The sequence below is a fragment of the Cucurbita moschata genome, unplaced genomic scaffold (assembly GCF_002738365.1).
Source record: "Cucurbita moschata cultivar Rifu unplaced genomic scaffold, Cmos_1.0 Cmo_Scf00016, whole genome shotgun sequence".
Lineage (NCBI taxonomy): Eukaryota > Viridiplantae > Streptophyta > Magnoliopsida > Cucurbitales > Cucurbitaceae > Cucurbita > Cucurbita moschata.
Window position 1 is genome coordinate 3,398,507 of NW_019268532.1, and position 20,154 is coordinate 3,418,660.

The 20,154-nt window shown below is 36.9% G+C and overlaps 3 protein-coding genes across 3 annotated transcripts; 1 reads left to right on the top strand and 2 right to left on the bottom strand.

Annotated features, from left to right (window-relative positions):
* Positions 1 to 4,055: 4,055 nt before the first annotated feature.
* Positions 4,056 to 7,444, bottom strand: LOC111454593 (probable xyloglucan glycosyltransferase 12). The gene is made up of 5 exons (XM_023096094.1): positions 6,103 to 7,444; positions 5,701 to 6,009; positions 5,337 to 5,627; positions 5,148 to 5,261; positions 4,056 to 5,062 (listed from the first exon to the last, which is right to left on the bottom strand). Exons 1-5 carry the CDS (start codon positions 6,871 to 6,873, stop codon positions 4,439 to 4,441), a joined length of 2,109 nt encoding a protein of 702 aa, XP_022951862.1. The 5' UTR covers positions 6,874 to 7,444; the 3' UTR covers positions 4,056 to 4,438.
* Positions 7,445 to 11,457: 4,013 nt separating this feature from the next.
* On the top strand, positions 11,458 to 14,259 carry LOC111454180 (squalene monooxygenase-like). Its single transcript, XM_023095539.1, has 8 exons — positions 11,458 to 11,797; positions 12,091 to 12,202; positions 12,295 to 12,469; positions 12,774 to 12,942; positions 13,086 to 13,304; positions 13,381 to 13,656; positions 13,736 to 14,014; positions 14,085 to 14,259. The coding sequence occupies exons 1-8, from the start codon at positions 11,549 to 11,551 to the stop codon at positions 14,199 to 14,201; spliced, it is 1,596 nt and encodes a 531-aa protein (XP_022951307.1). The 5' UTR covers positions 11,458 to 11,548; the 3' UTR covers positions 14,202 to 14,259.
* A 98-nt stretch (positions 14,260 to 14,357) lies between these two features.
* On the bottom strand, positions 14,358 to 18,394 carry LOC111454181 (dnaJ protein P58IPK homolog). The gene is made up of 7 exons (XM_023095540.1): positions 17,921 to 18,394; positions 17,477 to 17,518; positions 17,101 to 17,229; positions 15,246 to 15,484; positions 14,978 to 15,014; positions 14,787 to 14,844; positions 14,358 to 14,699 (listed from the first exon to the last, which is right to left on the bottom strand). Exons 1-7 carry the CDS (start codon positions 18,062 to 18,064, stop codon positions 14,620 to 14,622), a joined length of 729 nt encoding a protein of 242 aa, XP_022951308.1. The 5' UTR covers positions 18,065 to 18,394; the 3' UTR covers positions 14,358 to 14,619.
* Positions 18,395 to 20,154: the final 1,760 nt, after the last annotated feature.

Below are 20,154 nucleotides of genomic sequence, written 5' to 3' on the forward strand. Positions count from 1 at the left end.
AAAAAAAAAAAAAAAAAAAAAAAAAAAAAAAAAAAAAAAACCTTCTATGGGATTGGCTTCCTTGGCTTCCTCTTTCTATGAGCACGAGACTTAGTTAAGTAGAATAAGGGTCGTTCTTTCTTTTAATCTTATTAGCTGCCTACCATGCAGTTTTTATCGATGAAACTCGCCAATGTTGTCCAGAATCCGACGAGAAAATTCTACTAACAAGTGTAAGTTGAATAATCATCTATCATGTATGTTTCAGAACTTGATCGGTTTTAGCAATGCTGATCTATATACAATGATTTAGAACTCGAACATTTCGCGGTCAAGGATTCTTTGTACAAAAGGCGACCGGGTCGACAGTCTTCTAGCAATCAATCCTAGAATAGCCACATCTCACACAAGTTCTCATGCTATGTTTCAATGTCATGAAACAATACCAACCATGTCAAGAAGAACATGTCAGCAATTTTCTAGAGTTTCCAAGGTAAGTTCAAGATCTTCAAACACACAACATGTTGTTTCCTTCTACAACGTTAACGAATCCATTCACGTGCAGATGAAACAATAGCTAGATAATCACAAAATGCAGCTGCAAAACTACAGACATGGATGGCAAAAGGTTATGATCTTGTTTTTGGTTGGCAATGGAGAATTGAAACAAAGGGTAAGAAAGAGATGGATATAAAGACAATCAGACCATGATGTTTGAAGGTTCATCAACAGTTGTGATTTGATTTCGAAGTCTCAGAATATGTCGTGTATATGTGTGTTGTATTGTTTCCTTTCATGTCACCGTTGAAATTTTACCGACAATCTTAAGAGTATTTTTAGTTGCAATCATTAGTCAGTGTCAACCTAAGACAACTAGATATTAGGATGTCACAATCCACCTTCTTTCGAGCCTCAACGTTTTCGCTGGAAATCGTCCCTTTCTCTAATCAATGTGAGATTCTCAATTCATCTCTTTTCGGGGTTCTTTGTGGCACACCGTCTCGTGTCCATTTCCCTTCAGAACCCTGGTAGTTTGTCAACTTCTCTATTTATTGCAACTTTATTGACTCCTTTCCTTTTTTTTTTTTCCTTTAATCTCAAAATCTCACTCTTTAGGTCCTTTTCATCTACTGTTTCCCCTTCTTTTTCTTTCTTAATTGTCACTTTCTATCAAAATACAATATCAATCGCATTAAATCGATAGTCAGAGTTATGATATGATCAAAATACAATATCAATTGCATTAAATCGATAGTCAGAGTTAGGATATGACCCAATTTTATCTATGTAGTTCCATGATTCTAACTATGGATAAGATTTACAAGGCACCATGAATGAAAAATGTACTATAAAATTCGACAAAATGATATGAATGTGTATGATAGCCTCGTAAAGTATGTACGTCATGATTTTTTTTTATGTGGGACCTCATGCATTACTTCTCCAAATATAGTTGTTCAGACACGTAGTTATATATGAATTTGAGTTTTATTCTTTTTGTGGTTGAGAGTACGCAAGCTCATATGCAATCCTAAAATTTACGAGAAAACAGTATATGCCTAGTGGATATGCATGCATGTACATAAATTGAACATAGAGACGTCCTACGCATCCAAACTCACCCGAAAAGGAAATTAGTTCTCAATGCTATAGACACAGTTGAGGTCGGAAACCATATTACACGTGTTTGCATTTTCCAATCCCAATCGTGGGGTTACACACTAAAGTATTCCTTTGTGAGCTTTATTAGGGATATAATATAAATAAAGGCATAATCATATAAATGAACAATGATCCATAAGATGATATCATTACAAAACCTACTTTATTAATCCAATCAATCGTTCTATTGTTATATTGGGAGAGAAAAAAAGGAGTGGTGGTTCAGTAGTAGAAGAGGTTGAATTGAAGGGGCCAAACCATTATTTGAAGTATAATGGAAGAGGGTTTAAATAATTGAGCATAACCCATTTATGGCCTTTTAATTGCTTCTTCACCCAACAATGAATGCATAACATCATAGGGGTTGCCACCCACCCTCATTCTTTGGACTATCAATCACACCAACCCAACTAGGTGCTTTTCGAGGGAATTTACAGCCAAAAATGGGGAAGAAATCTATTACGAGCGGTCATATTAATGGTTTGAAAGAGATTATATTGTCTTTCTCTTTTGGGCTTCCACTCGTTTGTTAGGGAGAGGTTTCCACGCCTTTATAAGAATGTTTTGTTTCACTCTCTAACGAATGAGAAATCTCGTAATCCACTCTTTGGGAGCCTAGTGTCACGATTCTACAACCAGTCTTGAGGGGAATTAAGTCCCATATATATTTTTCGCCCCGGCTTTGTGGCTTCGTCGGACCATAGGTGAGGTTTGTCTTTGCCAATCGAACAACGTTTATGTGGAATCCAAGCTTGTTCAACCACACACGCTGCCTGCGCGTGCATGATCAATCGTCTGCGACACATCCGACTTGCCTCTATACTAGGCCAAGTCAATCGGCTTGACCTTGCCTCTGCTTGGGGCCAAGATCTCTCAATGCAACGTCGCATCTCGTCTTGTCATCTCGATCCCCATCGACATGGTCCATGTGTCTTGATGTCATTTTAAGTCTTGAGATGTCGTCGGCCATCACAACTCGTTCTGTCATACTATCGAGAACGGGCCCGCGTGTCGCTCATCTCATCGGGACTTCCCGAACATCCATCCATCCGGGTTCTATCGAGGCATTGACCCTCCCGTGCCCATGCGGTGTCATTTACAAATACCGTGCCGGATAGTGGGTGTATGTAGCAACCTCCAACATGCGGGCTGGGGCACAATACTGGCACACCCGTGCCGCCCGGTACTGTACTTGAAAAACCCCATTTCAAAGGAAGTCGCCCGAGACACTCGTCTCGGCACGCTCGCCTACACTGTGACACACGTATGTGCCACAATGTAGCTCACTTAGGCCATAGGGCCTAGGGGTGGTAGATAGCTGACACCATGGTACGCCTATAGTATATTTTGAGCTATTTTCAATCTTCCAGACATAGATATGATTTTGGTGAACGGTCATATGGTATCGTGCAGCGTCCGTCTGGCGTTTGATTGACACCAAACTTGGCGAGCATTCATATTTTATATGGACTGACTTAACTCCAGAACTGCATGCCCAAATTCCCTCAGAAACCCCAACTTTCGAGGTTAAGGCCAGGGACCTTACTCGGCCCTTCAACAAGCCTATCTTTGTCCCTTTCTTTATTCGATGTCTCTATCTTGTTTATGCCTCAATTTTGTTTTCAATGCCCACTTCGTGTGGTGTGTTAGATGATGCACCATTCTTCTCGGTCGTATCATGACACTCGTCTAGGCCCTCGCATGGCCGGATGAACGCCACTAGTGGGTCGCCGCTTCTCTTGTTGCAACGTGAGGATCACAACCAAATCTCTTCATAGTTAGGTTGTGATACCCAGCGTCTTCGATGGCACACCTCCTGGTGTCTAGCTCTGATATCATTTGTAACAGTCCAAGCCCACTGCTAATCGATATTGTCCTCTTTAGACTTTCCCTCCAGGACTTCCCCTTAAAGTTTTAAAACGCGTTTGCTAGGGAGAGGTTTCCACACCCTTATAAAAAATGTTTCGTTCCCTCTCCAACTAATGAGATCTCACAATCCTTCTCCTTTGGGGACACAATCCACCCCCCTTTGGGGGCCAGCGTCCTTGTTGGCACACCTCTCAATGCCTAGTTCTGATACCATTTATAATAACTCAAGCCCACTGCTAATAGATATTGTCATATTCTCAGTGCCTAGTTCGAACACCATTTGTAATAACTCAAGTCCATCGCTAATAGACATTGTCATCTTTGAGCTTTACTTTCTCAACTCCAAGTCAAGGTTTCCACACCTTTATAAAAAATATTTCGGTTCCCTCTCCAATCAATGTGTAAAATTTACTTTACTGTACGAATTATGTGAGGAAAATAAAGTTTAGTATCATCTTTTTTCTACCGTCTTGTGGATGTTTATGTTAGATAAGAACAAAACCAATCCTTCATGATGAACAAGAAAAATCTTCAAACGTTTGAGAAACATTGAGCCAACATTGATAATGACAGAACTAATGGCATTCACAGGAATTTTATTAACAAAGGGAAGAAAACAGAACATTTAGAACCAAACAAGGAGACAAAGAAAGAACACAGACTGCTCCTATTCTCTATCTGTTTGTGTTTGAATCCTCCAATGTTCTGGTAAAGAATTGCCTCCCAAACAAAAGGAATATCAGAAAAGAATCTTGCTTATATCTTCCACACCATCACCATTTCTCTGCTCTTTTCTCTGTACTACAATCTTTCTTCTTACTCGACCAATTCGGTATTCGAAAATGGAACATTGTTGCCAACGGACATACATAGTTTTCAACTCCGTGTATTTCCGAACTTAGATGTCATCGGTTTTCGAGTTTTCGTTTCAAACAACCTGCTCGCCGATCAAGTCGAGACCGACGAGGAGAAAGGATATTCCTTGAAACATCAAGAAGTAGAAATGAATCCCTTGAGCTGAGAGAAGGCTTCTAGCTGAGGCTGTTAGGAGAAGGAAAGCCAATGCTAGTTCCTTCATGTATATTCTATTATGCTTCTTCTTCGACAAATTGTTGTCCTGTTTTTGTATTAACTCAATCTCCTCAAGGTTGTTAGCTGATGCACTCTTTTCAGTGTTCAACTCTTTTTTCCCGACCATCGAGACGAGATCACCCTCGGAGGATCGACCTGATTTCTTCGTAACGACCCATTCGTATGCACTGCCGAGTTGAAAAAGTCCCGAAACCATTGCATTGAACTTTGTTACTGACATTGTGTTCTCGAAAAGGAGGTAAGGGACAATGAAAGGGAAGAACTTTGGTGCTGGAAGAATGTTGAGAAAAGACATGGTGGCTGGAATGTAACATACGACCCACGCAGGTAACACGGCTTCGGGAACGAACATTGTCATTGGAAGAATAATGCAGAAGAGTGTAAACGAATAAAACGGTAATATCAGCTTTCGTAGCAGAAAGAACAGGAAGATCAAGTTGAATTTCTTCCATATGCCAATCTGTATTTGGAGAAACAGAACACAATGTGAGATGATTGAAGCATGGCGCATGACAAAGACGTATCGATCGAATCGAATCGTGTACCTTTGATCGAACGATATCAGGCAAACAAAGACGAAACAATTGCATCGGTCCAGAATGCCATCGGTGCTGCTGTTTTCTATACGCTTCATACGATTCGGGTAATTCACATTGGCACTGAACAAAACAGTAACAAATCAACATCAAATCGCAAACAAAAGTTCAGCTGATGTTACCGACGAGATACGATACCTCTACATCGTTGAGGAATATGAATTTCCAGCCATGAAGATGAGCACGAACCGCAATGTCCATGTCCTCAACCGTGGTTCTTTCCAGCCATCCACCGGCTTCTTCAAGAGCCTTAATCCTCCAAACACCAGCAGTGCCATTGAATCCAAAGAAATTAAGAAAAACTCCATTAACCTGTTGCTCCACCTCGAAATGGAAGGCTAAGTTAATGTTCTGCAGTCGGGTTAACAAGTTCTCGTCCTTGTTTACGAACGACCACCGCGCTTGAACAAGTCCAAGTTCCTCATTATCCTGAAGTTCCAATCATCAACAAAACATTACAATCACTCCAACCTTCCAAACATGATATCAACAACCTGATTACCTTAAAATGAGGAAGTGTTCTTTTAAGGAAATCAGAGGCAGGCTGAAAATCAGCATCAAAGATAGCAACAAATTCATAGTCTTTGACATAGCTGCAACTCATGGCAGACTTGAGATTGCCTGCCTTATACCCCTCTCGAATCACTCTATGTCGGTACACGATGTTGGCATCGAGTTGCTGCCATTTACGAACCTCCTCTTGGATCAGCAATACGGTGATTGGATCATCCGAGTCGTCGAGAACCTGAATCAGTAACTTGTCTTTTGGCCAGTCTAAGTTGCAGACAGCAGCAATTGATTGCTGATAAACCTATAATGAACAAATGAAACAATCAAAACCAGAATGAATCACCAAAAACAGAGGATTTTATGCATCAGAAATGAGCTAAACCTACAAATTTACCTCTTTTTCATTGCACATTGGGATCTGAACAAGAACCATAGGGAAGTAACCAGTCTCTCCAGATTCAAGATCGAAGGCCGAAGCATTCGGAACTGGTTTGATTTTCTTGAAGCGGATCCAGAAACAACCCAAACAAAGAATCAACCTATCCAGAGTTTGAATGAGGAACAACACTATACAAACATTGGCCAAAAACTGGAGAGGAGGAGCAAAATAATCCACACGAATCACAACCCATTTCGAGTAAATCCAATCAAAAACATCCTTAACCCCAAATGGGTATGTCCAGAAGTAGTTCAATTCAAGATGGGGTGCCCTAAAATGCCAGCCCTTGTAATACGCCGCCACTTCAAACCCTAATAGACCCACCGACACCCAAAGGAAAATCTTAATAAACAAATAAAACCTGGTTTTGACAGTTGGGTTTTCCCTCTCGCCGCTGTCGGCGTTGTCATTGTCGTTGTCGAGGTCGGCATCGGTTTTACCGGAAGCAACACGGCGTTTAACAGCAGCGCCGATGTTAACCAATGCTGAGCCAATGGAGGTTAAACAATCGGCAGCCTTATGAGCTTTAAGAAGAAGAACCCAAGTGAGTTGCTTGGCGTTTTTTCCTCGTCCTTTCTCTCTGATTCTACCCGGCGGCGACTCGGCGGCGATAATGAAGTCATCATCGGAAGGGCCTTGAAGTTCAACCATTGACCAGTTGGGATTCTCCATCTTTACAACAACAGGGGTTCCTTTATGGCTCTCTTTTCTCCACCAATTAGCCATTTCTATAGCCAATGCCTCAAACCCAGTTCAAAAAACAGAAATCTCCGACAAACCCTCAAATTCTCCACACAAACACACACAGATTTCAACTCTCAAACGTTGAAAAGGGCAAAAAACAGAGATTTTGGCCTCATGGGTAAAATAAAAAATGGAAGGAAGATTACAGCTGAAATAGAATACAGAGTTATAAAAGAAGAGAGAGGAAGGTGTATGAACATAAATAAGAACAGGGCTAGAAGCGTGAGAGAGAGAGAAATGGAAATCAGTAAAAAGGGATGGTAACAGCTCAACGCGGCTTCCCTTCGATTCCCTCCATGAGAGAGAAAATAAAGAAAAGGGAAAACCCACAAAAAAAAAAAAAAAAACAAAAAACAGAGGATTTAAGAAGTAAAAAAAAACATGTAAGATGATTTTGGGTTTTTACCAGGATTGAAGTGAGGAGGAGTACTAGGTTGTGTTGTTGGTTTGGTTTGAAACAAATTGTAAAACAGAGTAATAATAAAATTGGAAATGAAAATAGATCCACCGGAGAAACAGATGGAAAAGGACAATAATTCAGCTTTTATTAGATAACGAGATGAACAGTTGCCAGAAAATGACAATTTTCATTTTAAAAAACAGAACAAGAACCCAGAATTTCCAGTAACATAAACACAAACGAAATCAAACCTTGTTTGTTTGGTTTTTTTTTTTTTTTTTTTTTTTTTTTTTTTTTTTTTTTTTTTTTTTTTTTTGTGTGTGTGTTCTTAATCAACAGTGGCGAAGAAGAAACATTACAGATTTATGCTTCCGGGTTTTGTAATTGAAGATTCGCATCGTTGTTTCTCCTTCCATTCAATCTTGGATTGATCAATTTCTTTGTTGGTTTCACAAGAAATTAATCTAAACCAAAATGAGGAACAGACAGAGCTTCAAATTGAAACGATCAAAAAGGATGGCCATACGCGAAAAGGGAGATTAAATAAATTATTATCTAAATTAGGAGTTTTTTTTTGTTTTTTTTAATTTTTTTTCTGGGCGACATAGAAAATTTAGTGGCCGCCACAATTTCTTTCCTTAAAACCATCAGCCGCATTCTACTAACCTAACAATCAAGAACAATCGTTTCAAAAAATTAATGAGAGTTACAATTATTATTAAAAATATTTATTTATTTTTTAATTATTAAAAACAAAAAGATTATTATCGACCCAGATGTTCATGGGACGGGAGAGAAGATGCTCTTTATCTCTGCCACCTATTTCATTTCTATCTCAGTAAAATTTTTCATTTATATTTATGTTTGCTGTGATTAGGTGTTAAGAATAAGAAATAGAAATGAGACTTCCAAATAATAGATAAAAACATAAGAAAAACATAAACTAACTAGATCTCCGTAATAAAATAAAATATACTACTAATCAAATCTAAAATAAAATATTAATGGAATATTTAAGATATATTGTGTAACTAATAATCCAAATATTATATATTAATATTAGGGCAGAATTCACCGTCATAATTTATATATAATTTTTATTAAAAAAATGTAATTAATATATTTATATATAATTTCTCAGGATTCAAATTTTAATTTTTTTAATATAGTAAATATATATATATATATATATGGCTTAAATATTGAATCATATTATTGGTGGAAACAAATTAAAATTTGGTAATGTATGAAAGTCTCACTAAAAAGTATTTAAAAGTAATAATTGTCGTATTTTGATATTTTGATAAATAAATTATTAAATTATTAAATTATTAAATTATTAAATTAAAATTATCCTTTCTAGTTTTTACAAAGAACCCTTTTTCTTCTCTAGCGTTGTCACTACGCTTCCCCAAAGAGCGCTTCAATGCAACGCTGGAAATATTATATTTATAAAATAAATTTAAAATTTTGTCTATATATATATATTTAATACATTTTAAAGCTCTGAAATTCGATTCTTTTAATATTAGTAATAAATAATAAATAATATTTTTTATAGGAAATAAATATATACACACGGGATAATATTACATATACGACTTTTTTTTTTCAATTTAATTTTAATAATTTGGTTAGATTTTCAAAATAATATTATTATGGAACATATTTATAGTCATTAGTAATTAAGGTATGTATGAATTAATAATTTTCCATATTAGAAAAACCATGAAAATCTGTAAGATTTAATTAAATTTTATATCTGACAGGTCACATTTAAATAAATTTTCTATAATTGAGTCACCCAAATAAAAATGTTTTTTTTGTTGTAATAATAATTTTTATTTTCTTTAAATCTTTTTTAATTATCTTATTTTCAAAATTATTATATTCAGATATTAAATATTTATATATTATCATTTTTTTTTAAAAAGTATAGTTGAGTTTTGATTGATTGGGTTGAACTGACTAGCAAACCAAATTTTCAATTTTCAAAAAATTGAATCGAAAAAAAATCATAAAATAAAGAAATTAATAAGTTGAGATAATAATTATAAATAAAAAAAATAAAATTTAAAAGAATCAAACAACAAAATGTGAAAACCGTGGGGACATATTAGTAATTTGGAGAAAAGGTTGAGGATTAAAGAGGGATTGAGACAAGGGAAGTGGGGTTGCACCGGCAAGAGGCGCACGTGGGGACAACGTTAATAAAAGCTCGGAGATGAAGACACGTGTGAGGAGTTGACGGTGGATGATCGGACACTCCAATGAACATTTTGTCGGAAAAGTGAAAAAACCATGGACCTTGGTCTGGCTAACTAATTCTCCTTCCTATGACCATTGGCTACACACTACAAGACAACTCAACGAAATCACGAGTCAATTTTTTTTAGATTTCATTTCAATATGTCACGTAATTTATCATTTTATGATTTGATTTATAGTATATATATTTAATTAATTTATTTTTTTTTATTTGTTGATATTAGTTATTAGCTTGTATCCTATTTAGAGTGAAGGAATGAGTTATATGAATATTTTAGAATAATAATTTATATTTTATTCGCTAAATTAAATTCGAATGGATGTACTGTCCATCCAATTGGGAATAAAAGTATTAAATTGGAGTACAGTTTTTTTTTTTTTTTTAGTTAAAAGATTTAAAATAAAACTTTTTCAATGGTGGACATGCTTTTGGGAGTGTTCTTCAGCATAACCCAAAAAATTAAATATTTATTTTCTTAAAAAAAGAAAAAAAAAAGTGTAAAAAGACAAGTAGGTCCCTTATGAGGGCCGTGGGCGAGAGAGAAAATTAATCATAATTTAATTTCGCAAAAGCAAAACTAAAAGCAGTTAAATGATCTTAAAATAAAATGTAAGTGCCCTTTTTGGTAATTCTTTCTATTGCCGACACCCCAAAAGACACCAAAAAATATAAATATAATTAAATAAAAAATTAATAATAATAATAATTAGACGGACTGAAATTATCACCCAAATTCATATTAATTGGTCAACTTGAACCGACGAGTTAAAAAAAAAATTTCGATCGATTAATATATTTACTATATAATAAAGGAGTTGAGACTCGACTATTATATTTTCTATTTACTAATATTTATAATCAAATAATATTCTCTCCATTGGTGTGAGATATTTTGAGAAGTCCAAAGCAAAATCACGAGAGCTTGTGCTCAAAGGTCATTATCATACTATTGTGAAGAGCCGTGTTCGTCTAACTTTAATTGAGATAATTAGGATTTAGTTCAAACGGTGGTGCGCACTAGGCGGCCTGCTCGTCAGGTCCAGAAACATGCCCAATGAACCCATTTATTCAAAAGGGATGAATAGACATAAAATTTTAAAAAAAATAAATACCATGCACAAAATTGAAAAGGGTAAAAAATTATTAAATAACATTTATAGAATAACGAGCGTAATTAGTACTATATCTTATACTATTTTCGTCAATATTACCGACCGTAATAGTAATTTTCTTTTTATATAAAAATTAAATATATTTTATATGATTATGATAATGTTGACCTATGTTATGAGGTTGAAATTCTCGTTTGTTGTTGTGACTAGGTTGTTAATTAATAATTTATTTTTTTGAATATTTGTGAATAATTATGAATCGTGGATAAATAAAATTTTTTTAACAACTAATCATCAACAAACATGTAATTATCAATAATTTTTTTAATTAGCAAAATATCTCAAAAAATAAAAGAAAAATAAATAAATTAATTTGATGAAAGTAAATGATATTTATGTTTAATTATGATATAAAATGCCCAAAAATATTTTATAATTATGATGTATTAAGCAACCAACTAATCAAAATTAATGTAATAAATAAATATTAATAAACGGATTATAAACAATTAATGATAATTACTCCAAAAATATTTTTTTTTTCTAAATTAGTATTTTTCATTAATTAATTCATTACATTTTAACATATCTTTACTTAATTAGTTAATAATTTCAGTAAATCAGTACCGGCATTTATTGAATAAATTATTATCAATTTACTCTAATTAAATAAATAATTATATATTTTTACAAATAAATAAATAAATAAAATGTTATTTTTATTTTTATTAATGTATTATATAAGTTTTAATATTTTGAACTCTGGTAGGAAGTGTCCATGCGACTGCATCGTCCCTTCCTCAAACTTCAGTCCGCATAACCGAATCTTCTTGACTGCGGCGATCTCTGTGTGGTTGCAGTCTCAGGAACCAGGAAATGATGGTGGATCACTGCGCCTTTGCCTGGATCTTGGATGTCGTGCTCGGTCTTGTAGTTGCGGTTACTTTCTTTGTTGCTGCTCCGAGGAGGAATCGCCGGGGAGGAACCGATTCCACTGCGAGTAAGGACTGCGTAATAAGTACTGCAATCGCCAATGGAGAATGTAAACCCGACGATGCCGACGCCGAAGTTATCATTGTTGGAGCCGGTGTTGCCGGTTCCGCTCTTGCTTATACTCTCGGCAAGGTGTCTCGGTTTTAACGCTTTATTTTGATTCTGATTCTGTTCTGTAGTTCTGTTCTCGCTTTCTCTTGCTCATACTTGCGTCGATCATTTTTTTTATGAGTATTTGCGTTCTGTTGATATTTGATGCATAGAAAACCTCGGAATTAAAGGATCTATTGCATAGTTAATTGTTATCAATTATGGATGAGATGAAAAAATGGAATGGAGGAGGACAAAACTTTGGGGTCTAAGTAACTCGTCCATGTAACGAACAAACCAATGAAGTGATTGGGTGATCAGATTGAATTTTGTAGGATGGTCGTCGAGTTCACGTGATTGAAAGAGACTTGACAGAGCCGGATAGAATCGTTGGTGAATTCTTACAGCCTGGTGGTTACCTCAAATTGATCGAGTTAGGACTTGGAGGTTTGTTTTGGCCTGGGAAATTTCTTTTCCAACTCTACTTTTTGAGTAAGATATTCATCACTCATTAAGGAAAAAATGTGTTTATACTGCAGATTGTGTTGAGGAAATTGATGCACAGAAGCTGTATGGCTATGCCCTTTTCAAGGATGGAAAGAACACTCGAGTTTCTTATCCATTGGGAAATTTTCACTCTGATGTATCTGGAAGAAGCTTCCACAATGGGCGCTTCATACAGAGAATGAGGGAGAAGGCTGCTTCCCTTCCCAAGTATGTTCTGTTTTCTGCTCCTTGAATTCTTAAAGAATAAGTTTCAACGACCCCTGTAGTTTTGAAGATCTTACGAATGTCCCGTTATCAGATGTTAAAAGTTAATTTCGATCTCTAGAAGTAATGATTCAAGCCATACATTAAGTTTCCTTAATACCCTTCTGGGTTACTCTATGATATGAAAATGCTCTTCAAAAGTAGAGAGTTTTGATTGAATTGTCAAACATTCATCATTGATTCGCCCTCCATGCTTCAATTCCGTGTTTCTTGTGATCTGGGGATGATCTGTATCCATTTCTTGTAGTGTGAGATTAGAGCAAGGGACAGTTACTTCGCTGCTTGAAACAAAAGGAACGATTAAAGGAGTGCAATATAAGTCTAAAAATGGTGAAGAGAAAACAGCATACGCACCTCTGACTATTGTTTGTGATGGCTGCTTCTCAAACTTACGCCGCTCTCTTTGCAAGCCAATGGTAAGGAGGTTTCAACTATGCAGTGGCATCCCAAAATAGACATTGGATTTCCCTGCAAAACTGTGAAATCTAGAGTATTCTGGGTGAATATATTTAATAAGTTCTTCAAATTCCGAGCCCATTAACTGCTCTATCTTGTGCAGGTTGATGTTCCCTCTTGTTTTGTGGGATTGGTTCTTGAGAATTGCCAACTCCCTTTTGCTAATCATGGGCATGTTGTTCTCGGAGATCCTTCTCCTATTTTGTTCTATCCCATCAGCAGTACCGAGATCCGTTGTCTAGTTGATGTTCCTGGTCAAAAGGTTCCTTCTATATCAAATGGCGATATGGAGAAGTATTTGAAGACGGTAGTGGCGCCTCAGGTACAAATTTTGAGTTACTGTCTCAATGTTACAACTTCTAGTGCTTTGAACTGATGAATTACCAATATTCGTGCAGGTTCCTCCGCAAATCCATGATGCCTTTATAGCTGCTATTGAAAAGGGTAATGTAAGGACAATGCCAAACAGAAGCATGCCTGCTGCTCCCCACCCGACACCCGGTGCCTTACTAATGGGTGATGCATTCAACATGCGCCACCCTCTCACCGGTGGAGGAATGACCGTAGCTTTGTCCGATATTGTTGTTCTCAGGAACCTCCTCAAGCCGCTCAAAGACTTAAATGATGCATCAACTCTCTGCAAGTATCTAGAATCCTTTTATACTCTGCGAAAAGTATGTTCAGTTCATGTTGACATTCCTAAAAGCCATTTTTTTTTTTTGGTAAAGCTAATTTGTTCGTCTCAAACTGCAGCCAGTGGCTTCTACAATCAACACGTTGGCAGGGGCATTATACAAGGTCTTTTGTGCATCACCAGATCAAGCCAGGAAGGAAATGCGACAAGCTTGCTTTGATTATTTGAGCCTTGGAGGAGTGTTCTCAAATGGACCTATCTCCTTGCTTTCAGGATTGAATCCTCGCCCATCAAGTCTGGTTCTCCATTTCTTTGCGGTGGCAATATATGGAGTTGGTCGCCTATTGCTTCCATTTCCTTCTCTGAAAGGCATCTGGATTGGAGCAAGACTGATCTATGTGAGTTTTTTTTAAATATTTCCCTCTGAAAACTTTGAACTTCAATGAGAAATGAATTGGTTTGTTGCAGAGCGCATCAGGAATCATATTGCCAATTATAAAGGCGGAAGGAGTTAGACAGATGTTCTTCCCTGCAACTGTTCCTGCTTATTACAGAAGCCCACCCGTTCATAAACCCATAACATGATGTGATGATACAGAAGGAAGGATCAAATTGGGCAAAAAAAAGGGTTCGTTTTAGTTGATGATACAGAAGGAAGGTGTAAGTATTCTTCTTAAGATTCATTCAAGAACCCCTAATAATACCACAGCCGCTATGTAGATAATCGCGATGACAACGTTGTTGATGTAAACCATCATTTAAATATGGACCGACTTCTAGTGAAAATACAATATATCAAGTAAAACGTACAGCTTTGCCATTTCTGCGTGGTATCACGCTCCTACGAAATCAAATATTAATAATACATGGCCGACCCACTCTTATTTTTTGCTTTACTATACTAACAAACTCGGGGGGAGGGGTGTTCTAGCAAAAAGCCAATAAAATATCTCATACTGTTAAAAATGGTTCCACCGACGACGAGACGTGCAGTTAGTCTGTCTTACGCTCTACTGCTCTTTCTTTCTAACTTTATGGCGTCGTAAGATGTCATCACCTCTTTGAACTTGGCCTCAGCAGCCTCTGCAAAACAATGATCATAAGGAGCTAGCTAGAGTAGAAAATGAAGATGAATATTAGAAAAAGAATGTCGATTATCTTCCATGGTACCTTTATTATCCTGGTTCTGATCTGGATGAAACTGCTTCGCCTTGGATTGGAATGCTGTCTGTGATCATGAATAGTTCAATTCACAACCCAGGACTTGAATAATAAAATACTTCATCGAAACCGACAGCAAAAGCTTCGACTCTAGTAACAATAACATAGGAGGAGCTTAAATGAATTAGAATTAAACATACCTTAATCTCAGCATCTGTGTAAGGTGTTTTTCGACACCTATAGCAGAAATTAAGACAAGATGTCACTTTTAACACAAACAATTGAAACTAAATCCATCAGACCATGAAACTATTCCAGGGTCCAGCGAATGGAAGGTGACCATACAACGAACGTCTCAATATACGAAAAGAGGAACAGTGCCAGGTTTAATCCTCACCAAAATCGGACAGGGAAGGAAAAACTGTACGAATTTTAATCGTAAGCAATGTTATCAAACAGTAAATTCACCTGTCGAGACCCAAAACTGTGTAATGATGAGATAACAAGTAACTTGTTCTGACTCTTGGAGTTCCCCTATGATTATTACTTTGTTGCTCTCTGTAAAATGTCTCGGCCTTCCAATACCAATCATCTCGCTGGTGATGCTGATGATATGCACCAGGATCATTCTCTCTCCAGCTTTCATAACCTCTCTTGTATTTGTTCCTCTCTCGGTTGAATACATTCTGCATGCGCCTTATGCGCTCCTAAATCAAACAGGGCAGTGAGATCCAGTAAGACAAAAAACAAAATGACGAGGTATCGAGAATCCACGGTGAGAAAGAAATAAAATAAAGGTTGCGAAGAGGATAAAATACGTCGTGGTGAGATAAAGAATTTGAAAGCTTTGAACCCCAAAAGTGCCATGACACTACTACTAGCGACTTGGACTGTTTTGAGATGGCTTCAAAGTCCAGTGTTCAAATCATATGTTGAATACTAAATAACTTAAACATTTGTTTCCTCCTGGAACTGGCCGTGAGTGGGCAAACCATCGTGGGGGATCAGAGGCAGGCCAAGAAGCATTGACACTTAAGTTTGACTAATGTCCACGTTCGACAAACACTCCTAATGATTGATGATTGAAATAGATGGTATCAAAGCGGAATTTCTCCTAGTAGGATGTGGTGCAAGGACAAACCAAGACAGCAATTGGTGGGCATGTGACGTCCGAGTAAAGGAGACATGAACGAACACTCCTAATGATTGATGATTGAAATAGATGGTATCAAAGCGGAATCTCTCCTAGTAGGATGTGGTGCAAGGACAAACCAAGACAACAATTGATGGGCATGTGATGTCCGAGTAAAGGAGACATAAATAAATGAACCGATATCACTTTTGAATGAGAGTGATACTGAAGATATGATGACTAAGAAATGCTAAAAAGAATTGATAGCTACTAACTATACCAACAAGGTACATCTTTTTTTTCGATGACTCAATCATAGAACTTCAAAGTTAAGCGTGTTTGGTTTGGAGTAATTCTATGTTAGGTGATCTCCTAGGGATTTTTCTAAGCATGTGAGTGAAGACAAAACATGCTAAAAAGACCATTGTTAATTTGTGGGGATAGTCTTCACTCTTAGAAGCAATTCAAGACAGGTAGATAACACGGTCATGTTGCGGAAGATATAAAGGAATGTCAGAATCATTAGGTGCCGAATCTGGATTTCATATCCTAATCTAAATATTGGGCATGGAGCATTACACTTGGACACTATAACACTTGTTGCACACTTATTAGCACAATAGACATGTGTTAAGACTCTAGTTGACAAAGTCAAGATAGGTGTACATTTTGTAGACACATAACGAACATTTGTTAAGTACACCAAATCAACACATAATGATATAGGAGAAAAAAAATCATAAATTTTGGGATTGAAATACATCAAACTCGTTTTCTTAAGCATATAAATATATAACAGACTTTGAATTTCATTATTGTATAAAAATGCTATATATTTTAAAAATTGTTTACTTCTATACACATGTCTTTCCTCGGTCATTATCCTAGACTTCTAAAAAATGACACGTCACAATGTCCAAATGTGTCGTGTATGTGGCCTGTATCTGTATCCATGCTTCTTAGGAGATAGGCCATTAACATGATACAAGAAGTGGTGTCCCATATCATGGTCATTAAGTGAGAGATAAAGAGGGAGAGAGAGAGAATTTGGAAACTTAAATCAAGAACTAAACTTGAGGTTAGCCAACAGGATCAAATAAGATTCTGGCCAAAAAAGCATCTCTAGAGCTTCTCATCAAATTTCAAATTCAAAGTATCAAAGAAAATAATAAATAGCCAGAGAATTCTTACCACCCTCTCCATTTCTTCTTCATACTCCTCTTGCAGCCTACGATTATACCTTTTCCATGCATCCTCCTGAAACGATGACCGGAAAGAACGGCCATTTCCTCCACTCCATGATGATTTTGACCTGCTCAACTTTTGTCCAACAAAGTTACAAACTCAGCCACAATATTTCGACCGTATATCGCCAAATCCTTTCTTTCCAGTTCTTTTGTGCAAGTTCTTTTTTTCTAACTTAAATGATTATAGGAGCAATGCCAAATATGCCTTAAAAGCAGTAAAAAATGCAAAATGAACTATTTCTCCCTCACATTGCAGCAGTCGATCCATGAACGAGTTTATCGAATATTAGATAGCATCATTAATGTACTCACGCATATACCTGAGTGTATACCCAATCAACAGTTCTCCGCAGATGACTAACCTGCCCAAGAACAACCAATGTCAAATTAAGCAATAACTCCATGGAGAAAAACTAGTTAATGGAATTAGTTTCCAAATATACCAGAAAATTATTTTACATCACTACAAATATACTCAACTATACAGATTCAGATAATTTCTTACCCTTCATTATTAATGAGGAGGATTATTGTGTCAGTTGATAACAGTCATGATCATTTCAATAGCATATACTGATGAAATTAGAATAACGCGTTTCATTACAGATCGAGATTCACATTGCCTATCACTAATCCAATTTCTGTTTTCAAAAAATCGAATGAACGTAGCTCAAAGCTTAAAATTCCATGGCAAGAACGAAGAGAATTAAAATTGAATCACCAGTAGCTAGGCTAAATAACGAAGATTGAGAAAAATAACTCACGGCAAGAGTGGTGGCAGAGGCACCGATCAAACCGAAGAGAAGAATTCCCCAGAGTTTCGTATCCTCCTCCTCTTTCTGTTGATGCGATGCTCTTGGCGATTGCCATTGATTATCCTTATCCGATTTGCCATTGTCATCGCTCATCTCCTCTGAATGTTGAAAGCCGCGTTCAGCCGATTCTAATAGCAGATGTCGGTCGAATTCGAAACCCTAAAAGCATGGTTTAGGGATTCCTTCTCCCCTCCTCGTCGTTTCAATTCCGCTCTTCTCCCTTCCCCGCACCGCCTTGAGGAACAAACCCTCGTCTCGTCTCAATTCGCTTGTGCTACTAATTAATGGCGTTCTCTGAGAATTCAGAAGGGTTTAGGGCAAATTCAAAGGAGAAGACGAAGATAAGCGAATTGAGAAATGAACGGTGAGAATTAGAAGCTAGAAAATGAGGCTAACTTGTAAAATCAACGCTACTACGATTTGCGAGGAATAACTCGGTAAACTGAAGAAAAAAAAAATGTAATCTTTGCTATAGAAAATATTTGTAAAATTTAAAAACTTTCTTATTTTATTTTAAAAGTATTTTAAAAAATTTTAAAAATTATCAACTTTTCAATATGATCCGAACATTTTAAACATTTTATTTACAAACCGTGACTAACAACGACACATGAATGCACAAAATAATTTAAGTATACAATAGAGAAAAATCATTTACTTCCAATAAAATTTCGAACTACAAACAAAAAAACAATTAACAGTTTGAAAACAAATCACTAAAGAATGCAGATACAAAATAAAGACTGGACTGACGCCCGGGACAACCTATTCCTCTGTGACAATCCCCATCTCCATCACGTCTGCCCTTGACCGACACCTCTCGCTCTTGAAAAAGGAAAACATAGCAAGGATGAGTATAAAAATTATACTCAGTAAACCACTTACTTGTAGACTCTCTTCGCATCCTAACTTAACAGGTTCCCACGGTCTCCTAATTTGGTGCTAGGTGGTTCTAATCTTAGTCCTTTGGGGCTTGCCCCTTGGGCTTTACTGGTTCATCGTCCTTTCATTTGATACTAAAGGTTCTTTATGTCGAGCTAATATGGTCGGTATCTCCCTATGAGGCGTTACCTCTGGCTATCTGAGACTACATGATATCTAGCCTAGGGGTGTGTTAAGTATCTCCTAAGCCAATATAGTCCCCCTATGAGGGGCGCCACCCAACCCGTTCCCATGCATCTAATGGGTTGTACGACATGAGGATACATTTCCCGTACCAAATGGCTAGGAGAAGTAAGAACTGATCAGGAACCCTTGATCCTCCCATGAAGCTAGAGATACTGTTCACACACTAGCAATCTAGGAAAAGGTTAGGTCTAGCTAGAGTGACTTGTCGCTCCTAACCACAAATCTCTAAGCTTATCATAGTAATGGGCCATAGAAAATAATAGAGTGTGCATGCAATCGTCGTCTAACATCATAATATATAATTCATGCAAATTAGGCACGCAAGCTCAAGAGCTCATAACAATCAATCATAGAAGGCTACACCTAAGGTAAATAACTAGCATGTAACTCTGACTGGGTTCTGATTTAACTCTGGAAAACAGAAGGGGTTGATCCGTATCATCTTGATTGGGTTATGATTTACAAATGCGATGCTCTAACCTCTGAGCTAAGCGGGATCTACCACCAGAAACTCAATGCATAATTGTTCATGGTTCGATATTCTGGTGTCCTAGGCGTAGAGGAACAACACCAATCCATCCACTAATTCAGAACTTAATGTGAAAGCCATATTTCGACCCGAAAAAAGCTCGGGCCCGCTTACGAAAAGTCGAAATAGATCCAAGGGATAGATACCACGCTAGAGAAATGAGCCTTGAATTAGTGAAAGGCTTAGGTCATGTTAGATGCTATGTCTTGTCTCAGGATCCATGTTTAGTGGTTAACAGTAATGATGAGACACCCATGAGGGGACGGACAGTCAACGAGTTAACTCACCTCTAATTATGAACTTGTTTTAATGGACGAAAGTCAACATGGTGATGCTAGTTTCTGGGGTAACCCCTACAAGTTCTATGAGGATGTAGGGACGAAAGTCAATATGTGCGGTAGATAATAATCTTAAAAATAAAGTAGGGTTGAATTGAGGTATAATCCTATTTTCGAGTTGATCAAGTTGACTCGACTAAAAAAATGTCAACCCAACTCAATTTTTTTAATTTGAAATGGAAAGTCCG

What these genes read in the sequence shown, in the direction of transcription:
- LOC111454180 (XM_023095539.1), top strand. Translation starts at nt 11,549, where the DNA reads ATGATGGTGGATCACTGCGCCTTTGCCTGGATCTTGGATGTCGTGCTC. An exon ending in GATCGAGTTAGGACTTGGAG is followed by an intron (nt 12,203 to 12,294) that starts GTTTGTTTTGGC and finishes TTTATACTGCAG; the next exon opens with ATTGTGTTGAGGAAATTGAT. An exon ending in GCTCTCTTTGCAAGCCAATG is followed by an intron (nt 12,943 to 13,085) that starts GTAAGGAGGTTT and finishes TATCTTGTGCAG; the next exon opens with GTTGATGTTCCCTCTTGTTT.
- LOC111454593 (XM_023096094.1), bottom strand. Translation starts at nt 6,873, where the DNA reads ATGGCTAATTGGTGGAGAAAAGAGAGCCATAAAGGAACCCCTGTTGTT. An exon ending in GAACACTTCCTCATTTTAAG is followed by an intron (nt 5,628 to 5,700) that starts GTAATCAGGTTG and finishes TTGGAACTTCAG; the next exon opens with GATAATGAGGAACTTGGACT. An exon ending in CTGATATCGTTCGATCAAAG is followed by an intron (nt 5,063 to 5,147) that starts GTACACGATTCG and finishes CTCCAAATACAG; the next exon opens with ATTGGCATATGGAAGAAATT.
- LOC111454181 (XM_023095540.1), bottom strand. Translation starts at nt 18,064, where the DNA reads ATGAGCGATGACAATGGCAAATCGGATAAGGATAATCAATGGCAATCG. An exon ending in TTGATTGGGTATACACTCAG is followed by an intron (nt 17,230 to 17,476) that starts GTATATGCGTGA and finishes GTTGGACAAAAG; the next exon opens with TTGAGCAGGTCAAAATCATC. An exon ending in ACACAGATGCTGAGATTAAG is followed by an intron (nt 14,845 to 14,977) that starts GTATGTTTAATT and finishes TCATGATCACAG; the next exon opens with ACAGCATTCCAATCCAAGGC.